The sequence below is a fragment of the Microtus oregoni genome, unplaced genomic scaffold, assembly GCF_018167655.1.
Source record: "Microtus oregoni isolate MIOR12 unplaced genomic scaffold, Mior012 000016F_ref0000370, whole genome shotgun sequence".
Classification (NCBI taxonomy): domain Eukaryota; kingdom Metazoa; phylum Chordata; class Mammalia; order Rodentia; family Cricetidae; genus Microtus; species Microtus oregoni.
Genome location: NW_024543075.1, coordinates 36612549 through 36634610, shown reverse-complemented (window position 1 = coordinate 36634610; position 22062 = coordinate 36612549). Strand labels below are relative to the sequence as shown.

The following is a 22062-nucleotide window of genomic DNA, read 5'->3' as shown; positions in this document are numbered from 1 at the left end:
CCAAAAAAGTAGGCTTCAGTATCAGTGAACAAATGGATGTACTGACATGGGAAGGGCAAGCAGGCGAAGAATGAACCCTTCCTTCTTCCATTGCCCTTATACAGGCTTACAGAAGAAGGTGTGGTCCAGATTAAAGGCATGTGTCTTCCTGCCTCAAGGTCTGGATTAAAGGCATGTTGTCTTCTCACCTCAATATCCAGATCACAAGTGTGCCCTCATTTCTGAATTATAGTTAATTCCAGATATAGTCAAGTTGACAACCAAAAACAGCCATCACACCTGCCAAAATGTGTTGTGCCTAGAGTTTAATTCTCTGGACTTTCAATGAGTATGTAAAATCGTACAACAATTACATACTCAGACCACTAGGTGGCAGTAAGAATTCAATCCATCTTTTGCCAAACCAGATTGGATTGAAACTTTTTCAGTTTTGTTTGTTGTTGGGGATTGCTTATTCTTTAAACAAAGTCTCTAGTAGGAGTCTTGGCTGGCCTGGAACTCACAAATACCTTCCTGGAGCCAGCATCCCTCCCCAGATTTTGCCCTATAGTTTTGTCCCCCCAGAATTCAGATCACTATTCTGAGCCTGATTTATAAATCTCAGACGTCTTGCTTGACTGGTTTAACACAGGCATCTTAAGTGTTGCTCACTCAGAACTGAATTCCAACTCCCCACAAATAATCTTTTCAGCTAATGTTTCATAATTAGAGCTTCCACCTGTTGACCTGAAATATAATCTCGTCCCCAAAACTGCTTTCTCTCCTATCTGATCCCAACATACGATTCCTAACCAAGTTCAGTCAGTTTGATTTCTTATACATAGAAACGTTCTCATTTCTGTTACCTCCCCTACCCTCTTAGCCTGGGCCAGTATTGTTCTTGCCTGGGTGACAGACATTGCCTCCTCCTTACCTATTACCACCCTCTTCCTTCCTATCAGTTATCCAGCAGCCAGAATGACATTTCAGAAGTGCAAATATAGTCATGTCTCTCCTTGGCATGAAGCCTTCCATTATCCAACTGTAGCTACTAGGGGACAAGCAGAGACTCCTCAGGGTCCCTGAAACCTCATGTGTTCTCTTCTGCTCAGGTCTCCACCCCACTCTTCCCTCCCCGCACCTCCCCCCCCCCCCGTCCCTCACCCTTTTCAGATCTTCCTTCCTTGCAATGATTCACACTGAGACTTTTAAATGCTCCGTCCCTTCCTCCCAGATTGTTCTGCTGTCTATTGTCCCAGCTATCTTCCTAGCTTTTCGATCGGCCTTTAAGGCCCCCTGCAAAGGTTGAAAAGCTCACTTTCTCAATGTATCTTTCATTTTCTTGTTAATCCCTCTTCTGTCATATCCCTCCTACACCATGCCTTCCCAAAACAAGTCAGAGGATCAGAGACTTAGCTGTGAGAGTGTGTCTCTCCCCTAATAAAACCCAAACAGCCTGATAATACAGCTTTTGGGACATTTAGATGCCCTTATTCAAAATATTAATTACATCCAAAATTAGTAGAGTGGTCCGTGACAATTAAAGGGGACAACGATGACTCCAGAATTGGCTTTTCCTTAAATCCCTGTAGCCATGGTCGTAGAATTGAAAAGTATAAAATGAGGTGAACACAGCCCACAGGACTGATTAATCAGAGCCACCAGGGGCTCACAGAGACTGAAGCAGCAACCACGGAGCGTCCCTGGGTCTACTGCAGGTCCTCTGCATGCATGCCTAGCTTGGAAGTTTTGTTGAACTATCAATGGGAGCGGGGGATGTCTCTGACTCTTTTGCCTGCTCATGGGACCTATTTCCCACTGCTGAGTTGCCTCTTCCAGCCTTGATAAGAGCATAGATGCCTAGTCGCTGCATTTCACTATGCCAAGTTCAGTTGATACTACTGGGAAGCCTGCTTCTTTCCAAAGGGAAACAGAGAAGCAGTGGATCTCGGGGAGGAGGGAGGAGGAAGATGGGAGGAAGGGGGTGCTGCAGTTGGGATATAGTGCATAAGAGAAAATAAATAAATCAAATTTAAAAAAGGATGACACCAAATAGTTTACAGATTTAGATGCTTCTGCTGATCTTTTTACAGCGTCCTGGTCATCACTAAAGGTTGGAGGAGGAAAATAGACATACTCAAGTCAGAAGGTCACACTTAGCATCATGGGACTAGAATAGAGCCTTCTAGTCTTTCTGTGATATTCTGAGAAGAAAAAAAAATGACCACGAAAGATTAGAGAGCCAAGCAGACACAGAGACACAGCAAGCTGAAAGTGTATATTATCCATGGTGCAGTTCTGCAAAATATCAACAGACAGCAGACAGAGTTGAATTCTTATACACCATGGTCATGTATCCATGTTCATTGGCTTTGTCTAGTCTAATGCATATACATATTTGGGATGCCAAAATATCTCAAAATAGATTTTAAATACACACACGCTATTGGACCAAATATTCAAACTAGCTTCTAATGAGAAGAAAAAGAAACAATATGAACTCCATTCTAAGCATATGAATGTGATCAGATTGCACATCTATAGGTGTTTCACCTGCATAGCCGTCAGTGCACCACATGTGTGCAGTGGCCACAGAATCCCAGCAGATCCCCTAGAGCTGTATTTACAAACTGTTGTGAGCTACCATGTGGGTGCTAAGAATTGAAGCTAGGTCCTCTGGAAGAACAATCAATTCTTTTAACCGCTAAGACATCTCTCCAGACTCTTATTGCACATTTTTGTTGTTACTGTAGATATATATATGCATATTACATGCATTATATGCCTTTGATTATGAGGTACATGATATTTCTTATCATGTATACATTGTTTAATGACCATAACAATACAATCAGTATTTCTACTACCTTAGACATTTATTATTTTGGGTTAGAGGCTTTCAAAATCTTATCTATAACTAATTTTGAAGAATATAATAAGTTGTCAGCAATGATATTCTACTGTGCTGTTAAAATATACTTTTATGACATTCAAAGTCAGTGGCAAGCAACAGCTGTCGAATTGGACTTAAGACCCAATCAACAAGAAAGAAGTCATGACTGGTACCGGACACCTAGTCAACTCCCTGGGACTAGTGAGGTCATGGACCTTAGAAAAGAATCTACTTCTGAAACTTTGCTAGAGCAGCATAATTTCTTACTACATTCCAAAACTTACACAGACAGAAAAGGATAGTAAGCAACCCTCACCAAAGAAGACTCTCTTTAAGCAAATAAAAACCATCAAAGAAATGACTAGTCTGGCCCTCCCAAATAAATTGTTTTTAACTCATAGACTTTCATTCCAGAAACAACAAATGTAATCAATACATACATTTGTTATTTTCTTGATGTTCTGGGTGTCAGAGAGTCCCAGTGGGCCTTCTAATGCATTTATAATCTTTTTAAAATGTAATTCTGCAATAGTTATTCAAATGGACAAATCCTAGCCAGAATAGTAGCACAGAAATAGAGCAACTCCTTAACCAGAGTATGGCTATGAATTGAATTCCCAGAAATGGACAAACAAACAAGCAAACACAGAGACACATACCAGATCAAACTAGATGGAATGGTAAGTAATAGATGATAGATAGATGATAGGTAGATAGATAGATAGATGTCATACATAGAAAGACATCATCCATTCCATCAGATGCCCAAAAACAAAGAATTAAACATGAATATGTGAAATTAGATTTTATTGAAGCATCATCTCAATGACAACATGGTAAAAAAAACCTGAATATCTAAAATTCACAAACATCTGAAGAGTGTTACATCATGGTATAAAACGTATATATTTTGTAAAAATAAATGACTAAAGAAAGTATTAAGAGAGGGATCCCTTTTCCATGATTTGTTAATCTAAGGTAGAATTCCTTTTGGTGATTTCCAAATACTCAGGGCTTCTCAGCAACTCACATGGTATGTAAAACCACTTTTCTTTCCCATAATTTCACCATGGCCTTTTTCATCTCCTTGTTCCTCAGGCTGTAGATGAGTGGATTCAGCAGAGGGGTGAGCAGAGAGTAAGCCAATGACATCAATTTCTTGGTGTCTGGTGAGTACTTGGATTTGGGCTGCAAATAGGTCATGCAGGCCGTGCCATAGAAGAGGGTGACAGACGTGAGGTGAGAGGCACACGTGGAAAAGGCCTTCTGCCTCCCTGTAGAGGATGGCATCTTCAGGATGGCGAAAAGAATCCAAGTATAAGACAAGAGTATCAACAGGAAAGGGACCATGACAATCAAAATGGTGCCTGTGAAGGCATAGATTTCAAACAAGAATGTATCTGCACATGCAAGCTCCAGAACAGCTGGGGTTTCACATGATATATGATTAATTTTACTAGGACCACAAAAAGGGAAACTAAACACCCATGTGGTCTGCACAGTTGCTACCATGATCCCTGATATCCATGAGCATATCAGTAGTTTCATGAAGACCCTTTTGTTCATAATGACCGGGTAGGACAGAGGATGGCAGATTGCAGCAAACCGGTCATAAGCCATTGCCCCCAGGAGAAAACACTCAGTCCCACCAAAGAGAAGAATGAAATACATCTGTGCAAAACAGCCCCCAAAGGAAATGGTGGCTTTCTCGGAGGTGAGGACCACCAGCATTTCAGGCATAATGGCTGTGCTGAAGCTCGCTTCCACCACTGACAAGTTCTGCAGGAACCGGTACATGGGGATGTGCAAGCTCTGGTCCAGGAAGATGACAGTGACAATAATAGCATTTCCTGTCAGAGTCATCAAATAAATAACCAAGAAAGCTCTAAACAGGTGTGCTTGGAGCTCAGGAAGGTGAGAAAAGCCCAAGAGGATGAACTCAACCACAGAGCTGTCATTCTGCCTCCTCATTGCAGGAGTGGAGTCCTGTATTTTCTCAGGAACATAACATACAACAGATGAAGTCCCAGGCAGATAGCTCCCGCCTGTCTTGTCCTCAGCGTAGAGCATGAAAACCCAGGACCAGCATCACAGTTAGCAACCTGGAGGGTGACTAACCACTTCAGTTAATGAGTCCTTGAAATATAAATGAAGAAATTGATAATTCTTTCTAAGAAATATGGTCTGAAATATAAAATCGTGTATTGCAAGTTGTATATTGTGTGGTTTGAAAATTAAGCACCATTTTAAAGCTAATAGAAATGATTTCTGATGTCTATCCTAACTCTATACCATCATTGTAGGAATCACTTGCTTTATACAATAGTAGGTAAGTATAAAATTTAAGACCATAAAAAACAAAGTCAATAAATAAATATTTATGAACCTAACAAAAATTTCATAATAACCTAATAATTCAGTTATAGAAATGTTACATACCTTTTAATTACTTCATGGCCTCTTTTACTATTGCTATATATTACATTCATGTGTATTTGCATATACATATTATTCTTAAATACAACCTGCTCAGTCTGTATAATGTCGCATACATCTATGTTAGCTACATTTTGAAAATTCATTGCATTCAAGAATAACAGAATTGGATGTCATTGTTAAAAGTAAGAACATTGTATATGAACACATAGAGGAGGTTGTATTTTAAATATGTTTATATTGGGTGATACCTATAACTTGTTTCAAACTTACTAAATGCTGCATAGACTGGAACTAGCCACTTCTATTAGAATTTACACAGATGTGACATGCCTATCCTTGTGGCCATGATGGCTTAGGGAATAAAACCCACTTGCGGGTCATTGCAGAGCTTTGATTTGGGAGCTTACACTCTCCCATCTCTGTCTCTCTCTTCCCTTTCTCCATTCCCCCCAGTCCTAAAGTTCATGAAATCATTAATTACTCAACAATCTCTAACCAGCAACCAATTATTTTCTAGTCTCTGCATGGTCCCGAACACACTGGAGTACAGAAACCAATAAAAACTTCGCATGCTACAAGAGATAAGCATGACTTTTTAACAGGCTACTACTCCAACACGCTTCAGAACTCTGGCTCTCACCCCTTCTTTTCTTATTACAAAATGTTTTCCATATATAAAAATGTAACCCATCATAAGAACATAACTATGAAAGCCAAAAGTTTTGTTTGCTTCTTGGAGACATGCACAATGACTACAACAATCCTTGGCCTGTAAGACGTAGTAAGGCACAATAGGAGGGCTCACTCACAAAAACCTGTTGTTCATTCCAAAACAGAGTTGTAAAAGTTTAGAAAGTCCCTAATACAAAGAAATGAACACCTCAAGTAATAGAAATGCTAATTGTTTTTATCTGAGCATGTATACTTTATAAATAAATTGAGATGTAGCACTATAGTTCATAAAAATATGTAATTATTATGTGTTAACATACATAAAGAAAGAATAAGCATATATTTAAGTTCTAAACAAAAATAAAAATACTACCATGAGTGATAAAGAACAACTGAACAACTGATCTTTCAATACCTTAAAGATGCTAATGTCTTCGATAACTCAGACAGTAGTGCTACAGTGGGCACTTCATTCTGTAGGCTTTGGCCTCCATCTGAAAAGGGTAAGCACTGGACTCAGTAATCAAGTGTTCTAATAAGAAATTCTAAGCTTTGGTTAGTGCACCAAAGTATTGGTTTTTGAAGTTCTGTCTGTTCTTCTCTCTGAAAAAGAAAACAAATGAAATTATCAAATACAAACCTAAAGAGTCAAATGATTTGGCTGTTCCTAATGATCACTGAGCAAGGAGGTGTCTCTTGCAGAAGGTGTCCAGCAGTCAGTGAGGAAAAAGTTGAAGAAAAAACATACAACACAAGCAGAGGCTGCTCTTCCTTGCCTTGTGGCTCCATCTCATTCCCATGCCCCAAAGCCACCTGTTAATAAATATGACTTAGGGCACTGCTTTTGTAAAGTTACATGGCAATTATGTGTCTTCATTATTTCTCTGTAAAGAACTTAAAATCGCAGCATGTGGATATTCTTCTGCTCTGGGATAACTAAACAGCCTTGAACTTGGTCCCTCGGGTGAGCAAGTTCAAGGGAAGAAGCTCAGAGCAACACTCCTCCTTGTGTCCACTGGGGCCAAACCTCTTTTACACAATAGAGTTCACCATAACATCTCCCTATAGAAATCAAAACAGAGGCAGAATGAACATTGTAAGCAGGAAAGTGGGGATGTATGGGATGAAAATGTGATGTAGAGATTTCATTAGGCAGTATACAGTCGATGAAATGACGGGAAACAACTTTAAAGCAAATGTGTCTAAGCCTGTGCAGTAGAAAGCATAGGCATTCCTGACCCAAGAATGGCTACATTTTCCAAAATGCAAATGCAAAATTTGAGGGAAAAAAATCCTTATAGTTGATCTCATGTGTAAAGAGGCTGGAGTCAGAAGCATAGACCAACTGACTCATAGTTGATCTCATGTGTAAAGAGGCTGGAGTCAGAAGCATAGACCAACTGACTTATAGTTGATCTCATGTGTAAAGAGGCTGGAGTCAGAAGCATAGACCAACTGACTTATAGTTGATCTCATGTGTAAAGAGGCTGGAGTCAGAAGCATAGACCAACTGACTTGGCTTTGAGAACCTCACTGAACAATGCTTCTTCTACTTTCTCTATAAAATAAAAGTAAGTCCCATGTTCTATATAATCAGTATTCAACAGGAATTATACCACATAACCTCAAGGAAAATATTTTCCCCCTCAGACCTCAATCCAAGTACCCTCCTGAATCACACTTGAATGGGACGACATGTCTAGGCATGCAGCGGTAGCATGCCTCAGGATGGTATGTGCTGCCACACACGAATTTTCATTTCCTTCACCAACATGCCTCACAAAGGCTTGTCTCATCCCATTATAATCTGTGTCACCATGTCATTGGTGATGTTCGCCACATATAAGCAATTTGTGAGAAGTCATCAAGATGCAGAATGATTTATGCCCTTTCTATGTGTATATAATAAATTTTAATGAAGAGTTGCCTAGGTTGAACGCATGTAATAGTGGATAAAAAGAAAACAGCAACAATATCAAGACCAAAATATTATTTAGCAGTAGTTCTGAAATGTACTATCTAATAATCTAAGTTATTTTGTTAGTTATAATATGTGCCTGTACATTTAGATTCGATTTCAAAGCCTATTTCCTGTCTAACCCCACTGCAGCTCTCTCTGGGAGAGAGTTAAGGAGTAGTCTGTAGTGTGACTTGACAGCTCTTGCTTGTTCCTGGCTTCTCAATGTTCTTTTCATATAAGCTGTGTTTTAACTAAATCACATGGTGAGAAACTTCTCACCACCCGTAAAACTTTATACAGGGCAGACGTTTTCTTTGGTCTGAAGATTGGTCTAGAGCAATGGCTCTCAACCTTCCCAATGCTGTGACCACCAACCGTAAAGTTACTTTTGTTGCTACTTCATAACTGTAATTTTGCTACTGCTGTGAATCGTAATATAAATATCTGATATATAGGATATTGGATATGCAACCCTGTGAAAGGATCATTTGACCCCACCCCCAAAGGGGTCATGACCCACAGGTTGAGAACCACTGGTCTAGAGCCTCCTTGGGGCAGGGGTGAGGGTTGCTTTTGGAAGTGTGCCAAAGGCTTCTTTCTAAAGAGGCCAGATTAGTTTAACTACCTATCTATCTATATCTATCTATATCTTATTTTCACTTTTAATGCAGTTTCTTTCAAGATTCTAAAGGTTAAGCCTCTCTTTCCTTTTAAGAGCCCATCATGTTTATGTCTCCATAGAGTGCACTGCTTCTTTCTGTCTAATACATGACTCCCTCTCCAAACCCCATCCCCCAGTCATGGCCCTGAGGCCTATTTATTCCAATAAACCTCATCCTACAGGGTTATGTGTTAGCTTCCTTTCCAGAGCAACAGCTCTAATGCTTCTTTCTATTTAACAGGTACCAGAGTTTAGAATCAGACTTTGACAAACCAAAAAACAGGCTCATCCATTCACCCTCAACAGGCCACTGTAAATAGTGAAAAGCAGAGAAAGAAAATTAATCCAGCATAGCTACATGGGCAAAAATAAAAATAAGTCAAATGATTTCTCAAGTCCACCACTGGAGTCTTTACTTGAAGTTCAAGAGAGAGCAAGAGGTGTGCAAACTCATCTGGGCTGGCCTGGATGTGACCCTGCCCATCATGATTATCTACATAGTCTATTCTGCAAAATAAATTTCCAAAGTGTAAGAAGTGATAGAAGTCCTATGAGACAAGTCTCCTTTCTGGCTACCACTACCCTTTTTATTCCCCCAGAATTTTGGGAAATTCCAGACTCCTGGAATCCTGTGTTTTGGTAGTCCTGACAACTAGAAAGATGAATGATATGTGTCATTTTAAAACAGTCTTAGCTTTTGCTGGGACAGTTACAAGCTCACGTTATATAAAATAGTGTCTTTCAGGCTGTGCCTTGCCTTGGCTCAAATAGCAGTTGACTCCATTTTGAGTGCAAGCAAGGCCCTCTTAGTCCATCTGTATGCAATGATGGGCTCCAAGTTGGCATTAGAAGAGGAAGCAAAACAGCTCATAGAGAATAACTATAAATAATAAAGTACTGCACAAAGCCATATCCTTCATCCAAGGCTCTGTATCCATGTTGTGCTAACTCTTCTTGGTGAGACATGAAGGAATTTCTACTCACCGTAGACAGGGAACTGACAATTAGCCAAGATAACAATTCTACCAAAGTCCAACTTAGTAAATCAATGAGTTTCTTAAGGTTTCTTACTGGTAAGGGGTTATTACAGGAGCAGGAATGACTCAAAGGCAGATGCAGCAGAATAGGAAACAACAATGGAAACTGAAATCCTAGAGATTCTTTGGACAGTGGTTTACAGGCAGCTAAAAGGTCGGAGAGTCTCCCTCAGCAAGTGCTCCTGTTTATATGAACCTTAGGGAAGGGATTGTGAATCATATAACCTCCTGAGACTGGTGAGTCGTTGACTTTCTGAGCCTTCTAAGTTTCCTTTATTAATGAACCCTTTCCAAGATGGAGTGTTTCAATTCACAGGAAATGTTGCAAACCTGCCCAGCCCATCTCTTCTGAATACAATTGATACAACAAGTGAGATCTCTTCTTGCTATTTAGGATGTTGCAAATTTTCATTTAACATCCCCTTGGCTGCTGAGTTGGAGATCAACTACCATTTGCTTGGAATGAAAAATAGTGAGCATTATAAAAAAATCATTATACAGGGATGAATGTTTTACAGATATGTCTTCTATGAAGACAGGAAAACAAACATAAAGGAACAAAGAATAAAAATGTTCCCACATAGGATGCTTAGGGGCCTAGGAAATGCTGTTATGAGACATTCAGACAAAGAAGGAATTCAACCAGGCACTAGGAGAAACCACGGAACTCTATCAGTGTATGGCAGGTCCCTAGGTAATGCTTAAGGGGTATGGCCAGGACTATATGTATTTCATAGCTTCTGTAGGGTGGGCAGCATTGTAATAATCTTATCTGTACTGATATTTTGTTTGTGATCTAACAAAGGAAGCTTGCCAGAAGATCAGAGTGTTAGCCATAGAGGCCAGGCATTGGCAGCACACACTTTTAATCCCAGCAAGTAGGAGGCAGTTGGATCTCTGTGAGTTCAAGGCCACCCTGCGCTACACAAGATTAAGGCGGTCTAAAAGAGAAACTGAGCCAGGTAGTGATTGCTTACACCTTTAATTCCTATATTTGGGAGTCACATGACTTTAATCCGATCACTAGGAAAGTGGAGACAGAAAGGGATATGGTTGGGCAGAGGAGAGTGGAATGGAAGTGGGGAGGAGACAGGAGGTCAGGCATTCAGTCTGAGTACTAGTAGAGACAGGTTACCCCATTGGGTCTGAGGATTTTGTAGAGGCGAGAACTAGTGACTACCTACCTTCACTTGAACTTGTGAAAGCAAGCTAGCCTTGAGTTCTAGAGCTTTCTGCCATGAATTTTCATGTGCCGGGTGGGCAACCTGACAATGATGGTTAAAATATATAACCACAGCAGGCCTCATCCTGTCTGCTGTCATTTCAAGAATCTGCCATAGAATAAATAGTAAGATCACGAAGCAGATGAACATTCAGAACTACATGTTTATTGAAGGACTGTCTTAATGGCAACAATCTACAATGACCTGTATCTATCAACAGTACAGAAATAAATCAATAAACTGCTTTATTGTGTGTTTTAGAAACATGTGCATCTTAAAACAATAGACTATAGGGTTAAAACAGAATACTTGATTATGTTTTTAAATATGATATGAACAATTTTAAAATAAATTCAAGGAATTTTTAAATGTTAAAAATGTTTTAGAAATAAAGAATTTAAAATTTTATATTAAATTTTCAGAATAGATTATAAAATATTGTATAAAACCAAAATTAAAAGGATTTAAAAGCATAAAAATAAAGAGTTATTTAAGAATGAAAGAATTGAACATAGTCTCACCAAGAAATGTGGTTTTCATTGTTTTAATTTATACACAATTATGGTATATCTGAATGTCACATGACTCCTCAGCAAATCAGGTTGTGTTGAAAACCACTTTTCTTTCCCACAATTTCACCACGGCCTTTTTCATCTCCTTGTTCCTCAGGCTGTAGATGAGTGGATTCAGCAGAGGGGTAAGCAGAGAGTAAGCCAATGACATCAGTTTCTTGGTGTCTGGTGAGTACTTGGATTTGGGCTGCAAATAGGTCATGCAGGCCGTGCCATAGAAGAAGGTGACAGACGTGAGGTGAGAGGCACACGTGGAAAAGGCCTTCTGCCTCCCTGTAGAGGATGGCATCTTCAGGATGGCGAAAAGAATTCGGATGTAAGACAAGAGAATCAACAGGAAGGGAGTCAAAATGATCAAAATGGTGCCTGTGAAGGCATAGATTTCAAAGAAGAAAATGTCTGCGCATGCAAGCTCCAGCACTGCTGGAGTTTCACAGGAGATGTGATTGATCTCATTGGAGCCACAGTAGGGGAAACTAAACACCCATGTGGTCTGCAGACTGGTCATCATGGTTCCTGAGAGCCATGAGCACATCACTAACTTCATAAAAACTCTTTTGTTCATAATGACCGGGTAGGACAGAGGATGGCAGATTGCAGCAAACCGGTCATAAGCCATTGCCCCCAGGAGAAAACACTCAGTCCCACCAAAGAGAAGAATGAAATACATCTGTGCAAAACAGCCCCCAAAGGAAATGGTGGCTTTCGTGGAGGTGAGGACCACCAGCATTTCAGGCATGACGGCAGTGCTGAATCCGGTTTCCACTGCTGACAAGTTCTGCAGGAACAGGTACATGGGAATATGCAGGCTCTGGTCCAGGAAGATGACAGACACAATGATGGCATTTCCCATCAACGTCACCAGATAAATAACCAAGAAAGCCCCAAACATCTGCCGCTGGAGCTCAGGGTAGTTGGAAAATCCCAAGAGGATGAACTCGGTCACAGAGCTGTCATTTCCCCCTCTCATGGCTCGAGTGGAGCCCTGGGCCGGTTCAGAATCACAGTTCCAGCTACAGCTTCCATTTACCTGAGGAATTCCGCCAGAGCGCCACAGAAGACCATCTTCTCTTCACACAATTATCCATTTCAATTCTAGAATGGCTAAACACTTAGATTAATAAACCCTTTCTACATAAAAGGGGAAAATAAAGATTCTGACTTAGAAATTTAGTCTTTAAATAACAAAATGCTGTCAAATTCCTTTGAAGGCTATATGCCCTATACTTTGAATTAAATCATAGCCCTAAAATAAACACAAATAATTTATAACTCTCTTTCTGATTCTCATCCTGTTATTAGAGATATATCTTTTACTTAACTATATTAAATATAAAACTTTAAAACATACAAGATAACATGTAGAAAAGATAGATTAATCATTCAGTTGTAACATTGTTATGCACACTTATTTGAAATACCCACTGCATTTGAAATTAGGGTAGTTTGACAGGTAATAGTCAACATCCCATAAAAACTCATAGAAGATTTGTATATTAAATTTATCTATATTAGGTGGCAATAACATACTTGAACAAGTTTCAAGCTTAGTTGTTCCAGCCTAGAATGGAAGTGGGCACCTCTCTTGGAATTTATCTAAGTGTGATTTTCTTTTAGGACTAAATGCTAGGGTACCTCCTTGTGACCTTGATAATCAAAGGAAAAGTCCATCTGGGGTCATTATGAAGCTTCCGTGTGAAAGCTTCCACTCTCTACTCCCCCTTATCTCTTGCCCCTCTCCCTGACTTCTTCTACATCAGGAAGTTCATGAAATCATTAAGTACTAACTCAGCAAGCCCTGATCAAGTAGCTGCCACTGTACAGTCACTGCTGCTCTGTTAGCTTCTACAGCTGAGAGTTAAAGGCACTGCGTAAAGCAGACTTCTGTCGTTACACGCATGGCACACAAAAGATATCTCTGGCACACACCAGGGCTTTATCTTTTATCTCTACCCCTATGTTTCCTCCAATTGCCAACTGACATAGTATTAGTATTTTCTATATACAAATCCTACCACACACAGGAGTACAACTGGAGAGTGAAGATTTTTGTTGGCTTCTTGCATATATGCCTGCAACAGTCCTGGATCATAAGAAATATTAAGACAGTATTTCTAGAATAAGAGAAATTAGGAAAAATTAAGCTCTAATTTTAAGAAAAAGGGTATCTAAAACAAAGGGGAAGCCAGTCATAACAGAGTGGGGGGAAATTGAGATGTAATAAGATATGGCTTGGGAAATTAAATGAGAGAACCCCTTTGTGTATAGATGGCAAGAAGAGATAACAATAATAGCCACAGGTTGTCATGGTAGAAGGACCATGAGGGTGAGGGGGAAAAAACAGAAGGATGAAGACTGATGTGCTCAACTCAGAAGGTCTTGGAATGGTGCCACAGGGTTGGAATTGAGCCTTCTGCTCTCTCTTGATGTTCTGAAACACACAGGAAGTTGACCAAGGGAGATGAGGTAGCCAGGATCACAGAGAGACACAGCCATCTAAAGATGTATAACATGACCTTCAGTGCAGATCTGTAGGACATTAGTAAAGAGTAGAAGGAACATTTGTTTATTCTTGAGTTGTAATGTGGTCATAAATTCAAGCCAATTGCCTGTATCAAAATCAAATACTTGTGCATATTTTGACTGTCAGAAAAAAAAAACTCCTAAAATTGGTGCTGTGGCTGGGGTGATAGCTCCATTGGCAATGAGCTTGCTCTGCAAGCCTGAAGACCTGAAGTTCAATCACTAGAATCCACACAAAAAGTGTGACTTGTGGCACACACTTCTAATCCCTATTCTGAGCAAGTAAGGACAGGAAGTTCCTTAGGGCTCACTGACAAACCAGAGGATTCTAATCAGCAGGCCCCAAGACTCAGTGTTAGGCCTTGTATCAAAAACCAAGCTCCTGAGAAACACAACTTTGAACTCTGGCTTCCACATTTATGCAAGCACTCACACACACACACACACACACACACACACACACACACATAACCACACCTCCTGCAACAGGTAATATAGCCTCTGAGAAATCAAAAATTCATGTGTACTCAGTTTTAAATATATAAAATGATTGGTTATAAATTTTTAAAAATACTGTTTTATTTTTTAAAACTTTTATTGAACAAACTAACAATTTACAACAGAATAAAACTGTCTTTAGTAGCATGGTAGGACAGCTGGAGTGGACAATTCATTGTGCATTTCAGTATAGCTAATAGAGCTAGTAAAGACTGGGAATGTCCCCGGCTAAAAGGAACAACAAATGTCTGAGATAACATAAACACCAATTGTTCTGATGTGATCATTACACACTGTACGCAAGTACTGACATGAGACTCTGTTCTTCAGATGTGTGTGAAATTACTATGAGAAAATGAAAAATACACTATTTAAAAAGGCAAAAGAAAAAGATCTGTCATGAGGGTTAAGACGAACTGGCCATAAATGCTTTCTCAACTATTAAAACCCTCTTACATTGTTCTAAACAACTCTAACAGGTAGTATTAGGCAGGCTCTCTTTTCTTTACGCTTCATCTTGTACATGCAGAAAGATAAGAGTTGGACTCACTGACCTAGTACATGAGTCCAGAACCTTCTAGGATTTGATAGTTAATGTATGTGAACCACTAATTTCTGAAATCATCCTCTTCTCTCCTCTCAAAAGAGAAACAACAAAAAAATTAGCAGGCATCAAACCAAAATGCCTCTTGATCCACATTACTCGGCCGCACCAATGGCGTCTGAGAGCAGCAGTATCTCTCTTCCACAGCATCTTCAGCCATCCGGGACAAGAATTGTGAAGGAAATCATCTAACAGGCGCACAACACAAGCAGAGGCTGTGTCTCTTACTTCTCGAGGATTTCACACTTCGTTATTAGTAGTTTTAACATGAATCGAAAGTCCCTCAGAATATGATTTAGTGACTCGGTGCTGCTTTGTAACATTACACAGCATGGAGTCATGGGCCTTGGTGAATCACTCCTTGAAGAACTTGGAATCATTGCACACAGATCTTCTCATATTTGATATTGTGTCTCAGGAGACTATAACTTGGCCTCTCGGGTGAGAAAGCTCAAGAGAACATGCTTAGCACTTACTCCTCGAATGTCCACAGGGAATAAGCAACTCTTAGATGAGAGATTTGACTTCACCATGACATCTCCCAATAGGAATTGATAATCAGAGGCTAAAAGAATACTGCAAAACACGGAAGAAGCGAGGAGTGGATGATAGCATGGCCTAGAGAGAGGGGGGATTTGGCTGAACAGAACGCATAGTCTATACAATAGTGGGAAGCAAGGCAGGTGGATTTAAGACTCTGGGTAGGAAGCCTGCAAATCCCCACAACCAGAACTTTCACCCATTCTAGAAGATAATGGAATCACTGAGATGCTTTATGAAAAAATACCATTGCAATTGATCTCAGGCATAAATTCTTGACTGAGTTGACTGGCTTCGAGCTGAACTCCTCTGCTTCTGTCACTTTCTCTATAAAAGGAAAATACCATTATAAACCTCATAGGGCATATATAAACAGGCATTCAGGACTCGGTCCACGCTGCCTAGAACAAAGGAAGACCATTCACTTCTCCCCAGGAGAGCAGAGAGGTGTTGCAAAGCCTGTAATTGGGGCCTTGTCAGAATTCAAGGGACTTATACCAAGGTTCTCCTTCTCTACTTCGCACCTCTGATTTGAGGGAGGAGTTTTATTTCCAAGAAAGCCTTCCCTTTCTACATCAATGAGACTGTGGATAACATTCAGAGATAAGGTCTCTCTGATCTGTGTCAAGTGTGAAATGGACCACTTGTCTTTCAGGATGAGGTTCTCATCCTAAGAATCCACTCCAAGGGCACACACACATTTCTACATCAATAACTGTAGTGGAATGACATGTCCAAGCATACATTAGTTACATAACTTGGGGACAGGAAGTAGAAGTAGCCAAACATAGACTTCCATCATTCCTACCCCTAGAATATCTGTTGAGAACAAGCTAATCTGCTCTAAGTTCCTCCATATTGTAGGAAACAGTGGATTCACAAACTGTGCTTGCTTTTATAGATCTTTATCTCTATGAATTCTGATCAAGAGTCTATTTTACAAGCAGTATTTGACTCCCTTTTGAGGATGGGGCATGACTATTCATCTGGGTTCATATGCAAATGGAACCATCTGTCCAGTACCAGCCACACAGCACAGACTGATAAATGACATTCCTGAGAGGAGAAAAGATGCCAATCTAAAAATTTATCTAGGGAAATTGATATTGCAGAACTATATGAGTATATTAGATCATATAAGGAAACCAGTCCCAATATATAGATATCAGAGATACAAGACCAAGAAATGGGCATAATCTGCTCACCTGAACTCCATAAGGAGAATGACAGTTAAACTGTGATGGGGATGGCCTCTTCTAACCTGTCATCTGATAGGACCCACTGACAGAGAACTCCCAAATGTCCCAGGGGTTTGTTCAGCTCAGCTTGTGCTGTGGCAAGAATCTATTCAGCTCCTGTATGTCCGTCTTCCTGTTTGCTCTTATGACCCATATCCACCCACCCACCCATTCCTCCTCATTCTGCTCTTCCCTTACCCCCTCTGTAGCTGAACTCAACTCCATAACTCCTCTCTTAAGCCTGTGACATTCATGATCTCTGCCACTTTCTGTATGCAGCTGTTCTGGTCCTTACCTTATCAACACAATCTCTACTTAATGTTTCTATCTACCTACTGCTGAAACCTCTTGAACTCTGCTATGGCCTCGTAACCCTTTGATGCCATTCTATAACCTACCTACATACAAATACATAAATATTTACTGTGTGGTATGTGATGTATGACATCTGTACATTCCAAAATCTTAGAAACTGTATGGGAGAACTAGTCCATGAAAACTGTACAAGGTCAAAACTCAGGAAAGAAAAACTAAAGTCATAGGAAACAAAGCACAAAGCTACGAATAGGATGTGAACACTTACTCTAATTTTATTTTTAAAAGACAATTAACACGTACACATAACAGTGTTTTCAGAACCCAGGAAATGTCAGAGGGTAAATTCGTGAATGAGCTTTGAAGGACTGTTCCTAGGAATGGCAGTGGAAATAATAGTGAAGAGACTTTCAAGAACTGGTTTGTATATTTTTAATGATTTCCAGCTATAATTTTTGTGGTAAATAAAAACAAGGTTTGTGAGCCAGAAAATGAAGTGTGTATGTTGTTAATGAAAAGGGCAGGAAGGAACCCAGCTGTAATTCTAGCATTCTAGAGTCAGAAGGATCCCAAGTCCTAAATCAGCCTCAGCTACACAATGAAAACCCATCTGAAAAATATACAACAAATAAAAGGGAAAGGGGGAGAAAGAGGAAAAGAGAGATCTGTCCCCCTGGAAATGTCAAAAACTGAATGAGAAACTAGAACTTAAACTTTATGTTTTAAAACCAGGGCATAATTTACAATATGGGAGAGAGTCCGTGAGATCAAAGAGAGTGGGTGGAGGGAGGTCAGAAGGGATGAATCATGGCCAACTGAGACCAAGACAAGAGCCTTGGTCTCCAATATGGGTTCTCAGAGTGTTGTCCCTCTGTCATCAGCATCAGAAACCAGAGGGCATTTCTAGACCTGTTGTGGGGCACTCACCCTTAATATATTTAGGTACGCAGGCAGATAGATAGATAGATAGATAGATAGATAGATAGATAGATAGATATAAAATTTACTAAAGGGTGCAATAGGGGAACAGACTCATGGATACAGAACAAGACAAAATCAGTTGCAGAACCCTTCCATTTAACCTAGGGAGCTGGGAACTGACAACACTCTGTTTCACATTGCCTGACACGGTCTTCACCACCCAAAAGGGCATGTGACCTTTCTCTTCCCTAATAAACTGTCACCACAGACAATATACCACACGCCAAGGCTGGTAAACTAAGGCTATTGGCGGAATGAGTTCCCACAACAATCTACCACATCCACACCTCCTGGGTGTGACACAGATACAGATGTCTTACTATTTGTCTAGACAACTCAAAAGGGTTAAGATGAGCTGCTCTCACCTTATAATATTGTGATGAAGGCACTGGAAAGACAGCAGGCACAAGGTCACTCTGACCTTTCTGTTGACCCTCAAATCAGGAGATGGAGTTCTCATGGGAAGGAAGAAGCATCCCTGTTCTCAAGCAGGAGATACTGGCACTATGAGGAGTCCACATGCCTCCTCTTAAACATCACTCATTCTGGAAGCTTCCACATAACCCATTGGCTTCTTCAGAACTCACCATCGCCAGTGCAAACCAGCATGTAAGTGACTGGCTGTGTTTCCTATTTCCTTCTTCTTACTCCTGAAATGCATCTTGAGTCAGCTTAACCCTCAGGTCTGGGAAGTCCCTGTGTGTATGCCAGCAGAGGCTTCTATTCCTACATCTCATGCATGCTAAACCACTACAGTGCCATGCCCTGAAGGACAAAAGCCACAGTCCTCTTGTTCCAGAAGGAAGAACTGCATGGGAAGATGGTAATAAAGCTTTCCCTGGGTCTGTTGTGACAGAAGAGAGAAAGTGGGTGTGGATGACCACAGAGCAATCAACTCTACTTAGCTTCAGAAAAGCCTGAATGAGGCTTTTTGTTCCTTGAGCTCCAGTGTTCCTACAGCAGGAGAGTAGAGGAGGGGGAAAACCCCATCTGCAGCCTGAAGATGTAATCTGTACCATAAAGCAGCAAGTTTCAAGCTTCAAAGTGCATTCATGTCACCTGAATGCCTGGTGAAATGCAGACTGGAATTGTGAAACCTGCCTAGCTCAATGCAATGGGAGTTTGTGGGGAGTGTTTCTGTATATCATGAGCTATTCCTGCAGACATGGAATATGTGGGGCCCTTTCTCCAAACAAACGCCACAGAGAAAAGTCAAAAGAAAAGAGTGAAGATGACCCAAGAGAATGCACATTGATGTAATTTGAACACTAGATGACGAAAAGAAAGGAAAAGTAAAGTATGTGTGAAGGGTATTTTTAAAAAGTTACAGGGAGCATATAAACCTATCACCAAAAATAGAGCTAAGTATATGTTTACGTGTGTGTGTGTGTGTGTGTGTACATACAAGCCTAAGCATGCAAGTGTGTCTATATGTGAATGTGTGCATGTGTGTGTGCACATGGTACCACTTTGCACATAATAGAGTCAAGAAACCACTTACCAGAATAAGTTCTTTTTTAGATCCTGGTGATCAAACTTGGTTTTCAAGTTTGGTGGTCAGTGCCGTTTATACCCTGAACACTCTTGCTCGCCCAAGAGCTAAGAATTATGAAAGTAGAATTTATCAAATAAAATCACAAAACCAAAAATTATAAATGTTCAAAGACTATTACAGAACAATAAATTCAGATAAGACAATAACTAATGGGGTTCAAATGAGATTAATTTTTAAAAATCAAAATACAGTGTCCAGAGTACAGAGTAGGAGCGTAGATGTGGAAAGACGGAGCCAGAGAGAGAACAGAACAATCAGGCAAAGTAAAATGAGAATCAAAAGAACTTAGCCAAGAGTGATGGAGACGAAGAAGGAAAGGTCAGAACCAGCGACTGGTCACATCTAAAACCAGCCAGGGCTACAGGACATCCCACAAGAAAAAGAAGAGAAAATATGGACTTCAGGGTAGAACGTTATTGTTCCTCTGTTTATAGCTCTGCCACAGATTTTTCCTTTTTGGTGGTGGATAATGAGTGAAGATACCTTTGGTACTAAAAGTGTAAAATGCCATGTTCAGTTAGCACTACAGCCTCAGAATGACTGTTCTAACTGTGTAAAACTTCACTGAATTCTATAAATGGTAGGTCTTGTGGATTTCACCAAGCAAAGTTTTAATTTGAAAATTCTTTATAATAAAGTTGCAATTATAAACTACAGACTTAAGGAACTAGGAAAAGAATCCAGTATCTACCTAGGAAAGGAAGCTATCAATGGATTGACACATGAGATGTCTGAGCAGTGTCTCTCATAGTATACAGAGGATGAAAGAGAGTGGTCAAGTGCTGAACAGTGCCCGGCACAAAGGGGTTCCTGACAGTTATCCATCTTTTTATTAAGCACACTGGGATGGCTGTACTGTGACTTTTTTTCTTTTTCATTTTCTTTTCCTTTATCAAGAGCAGTGTCTCCTTAGGTCTCTCATCACAATGTCCCCAACTCCTGAACTCCAGGAAACCTCCTTCTTCATCTAGAGGAAGCCTAGACCAACAGTTGACGAGCACTGTGCTAACCCACTAACACTGTCATTTTGTCTGTTCCTTGCAGTGTTGTTAAAGGCAGTAACATCTCCACCACAGTTACCATCATCATCATTCTACTGTTTTATATAGAACAACCTCAGTCTTTCTAAGGACAAGTAAAATTCCAAAAACATGAAGACATCAGAATCAGCATTGAAATTAGGGTTTTCTTATTTATATTTTCTTTTGTCTTGTTTTTACATTTTGTGTATTTGGTTGTATCTGTTTTGGGGTGTTTTGGAATCTGGGCATTTAATTTTGCAAAAGATTTAGTTTTGAAAGAGGAATTTGGTTTTTATGTAGTCCAGGCTAGCCTAAAACATATGGTTCGCCTATTTTGACTTCCACATGATAGGATTATAAACTTTCACAATGACCAGCTAGTCTTATTTTATCCTTTCCTTCAGTTTATTTTAGTGTACTTTTTTACATTTTTTTTTCAAATTAGAGATTTCAATTTAGTTCCTTTCCTAAAATCTACAACTTGTGTTTCTGTATTAGAAATCCAATAGTTATCATCCTCGCCCACTGGGGAAGGAAACTCACACTCACAAACACAAAGATGATCAGACAGTTTTCAGAGAAGGCAGGGATGAACAGATAGCACACTGGGACAAAGGGAAAGGGGGCATAAGGTCTGACTTGGTGGTCCTGATTACTCCCAGGCTGATAAAACAAATAAAATGGCAGATGCTTCAAGAGTTGTTTGTGCTTGCTGTAAGGCATCCTAGGGGACATCCCACAGGATCACCACAACCCAGCCCAGGATACAGCAAACAGAACCAGATTGGAATGAGTCAGTCAAGGAAGATTAATCATGGCAGGCCTCCAGCCTCTTCGGCTCCTTCACAACAGGTAATGTGTCTGAGAGAGCCTTTGTGATCGTGGTGTGTCATGGGAAATGTGGTTTTTAAGAGTGGAAGCCTTTCACCTCACTAGGAGATGACCTCAGGGCAGATACTGCAAAGCAGCCGGCCAGGAGCCCGAATGTAAATATGGCCATAACCTCTGGTGCTCAAGCAGGCTCTAGGGAGTGGAATCTGGATCCTGTGAACTGTCCTGGACATCAGTGCCGTCCTTGCTGCCCATCACTGTCCTTTCCAGTCAGATTCTCCTGCAGACAATCCTCTTCAGAACCAAGAAATGTGCTGCCCTGAACTTTCCCCTCTCTTTGACGCCCGGAACCGCATATCTACTCTTCTCGCATCGGCTGCCATCTCAACTCATTCACCTTTGAGAGACAGGCCACTTCGCAGCACATGTACTTTCCCATCTGCATGGTTAGTAGATTCTGCCTCACCAAACTAGAAACTGAGAGCATCAGAATAAGGGTGTAAAGGGCCCTGGTTGATA

At 40.3% G+C, this 22062-nt stretch overlaps 2 protein-coding genes across 2 annotated transcripts; both read right to left on the bottom strand.

Moving 5' to 3' along the window:
* Window positions 1-3898: 3898 nt before the first annotated feature.
* On the bottom strand, window positions 3899-4849 carry LOC121458031 (olfactory receptor 10A3-like). The gene has a single exon (XM_041667148.1). It carries the CDS (start codon window positions 4841-4843, stop codon window positions 3899-3901), a length of 945 nt encoding a protein of 314 aa, XP_041523082.1. The 5' UTR covers window positions 4844-4849.
* A 6612-nt stretch (window positions 4850-11461) lies between these two features.
* Window positions 11462-12421, bottom strand: LOC121458074 (olfactory receptor 10A3-like). Its single transcript, XM_041667199.1, has one exon. It carries the CDS (start codon window positions 12404-12406, stop codon window positions 11462-11464), a length of 945 nt encoding a protein of 314 aa, XP_041523133.1. The 5' UTR covers window positions 12407-12421.
* Between the last annotated feature and the right edge of the window lie 9641 nt (window positions 12422-22062).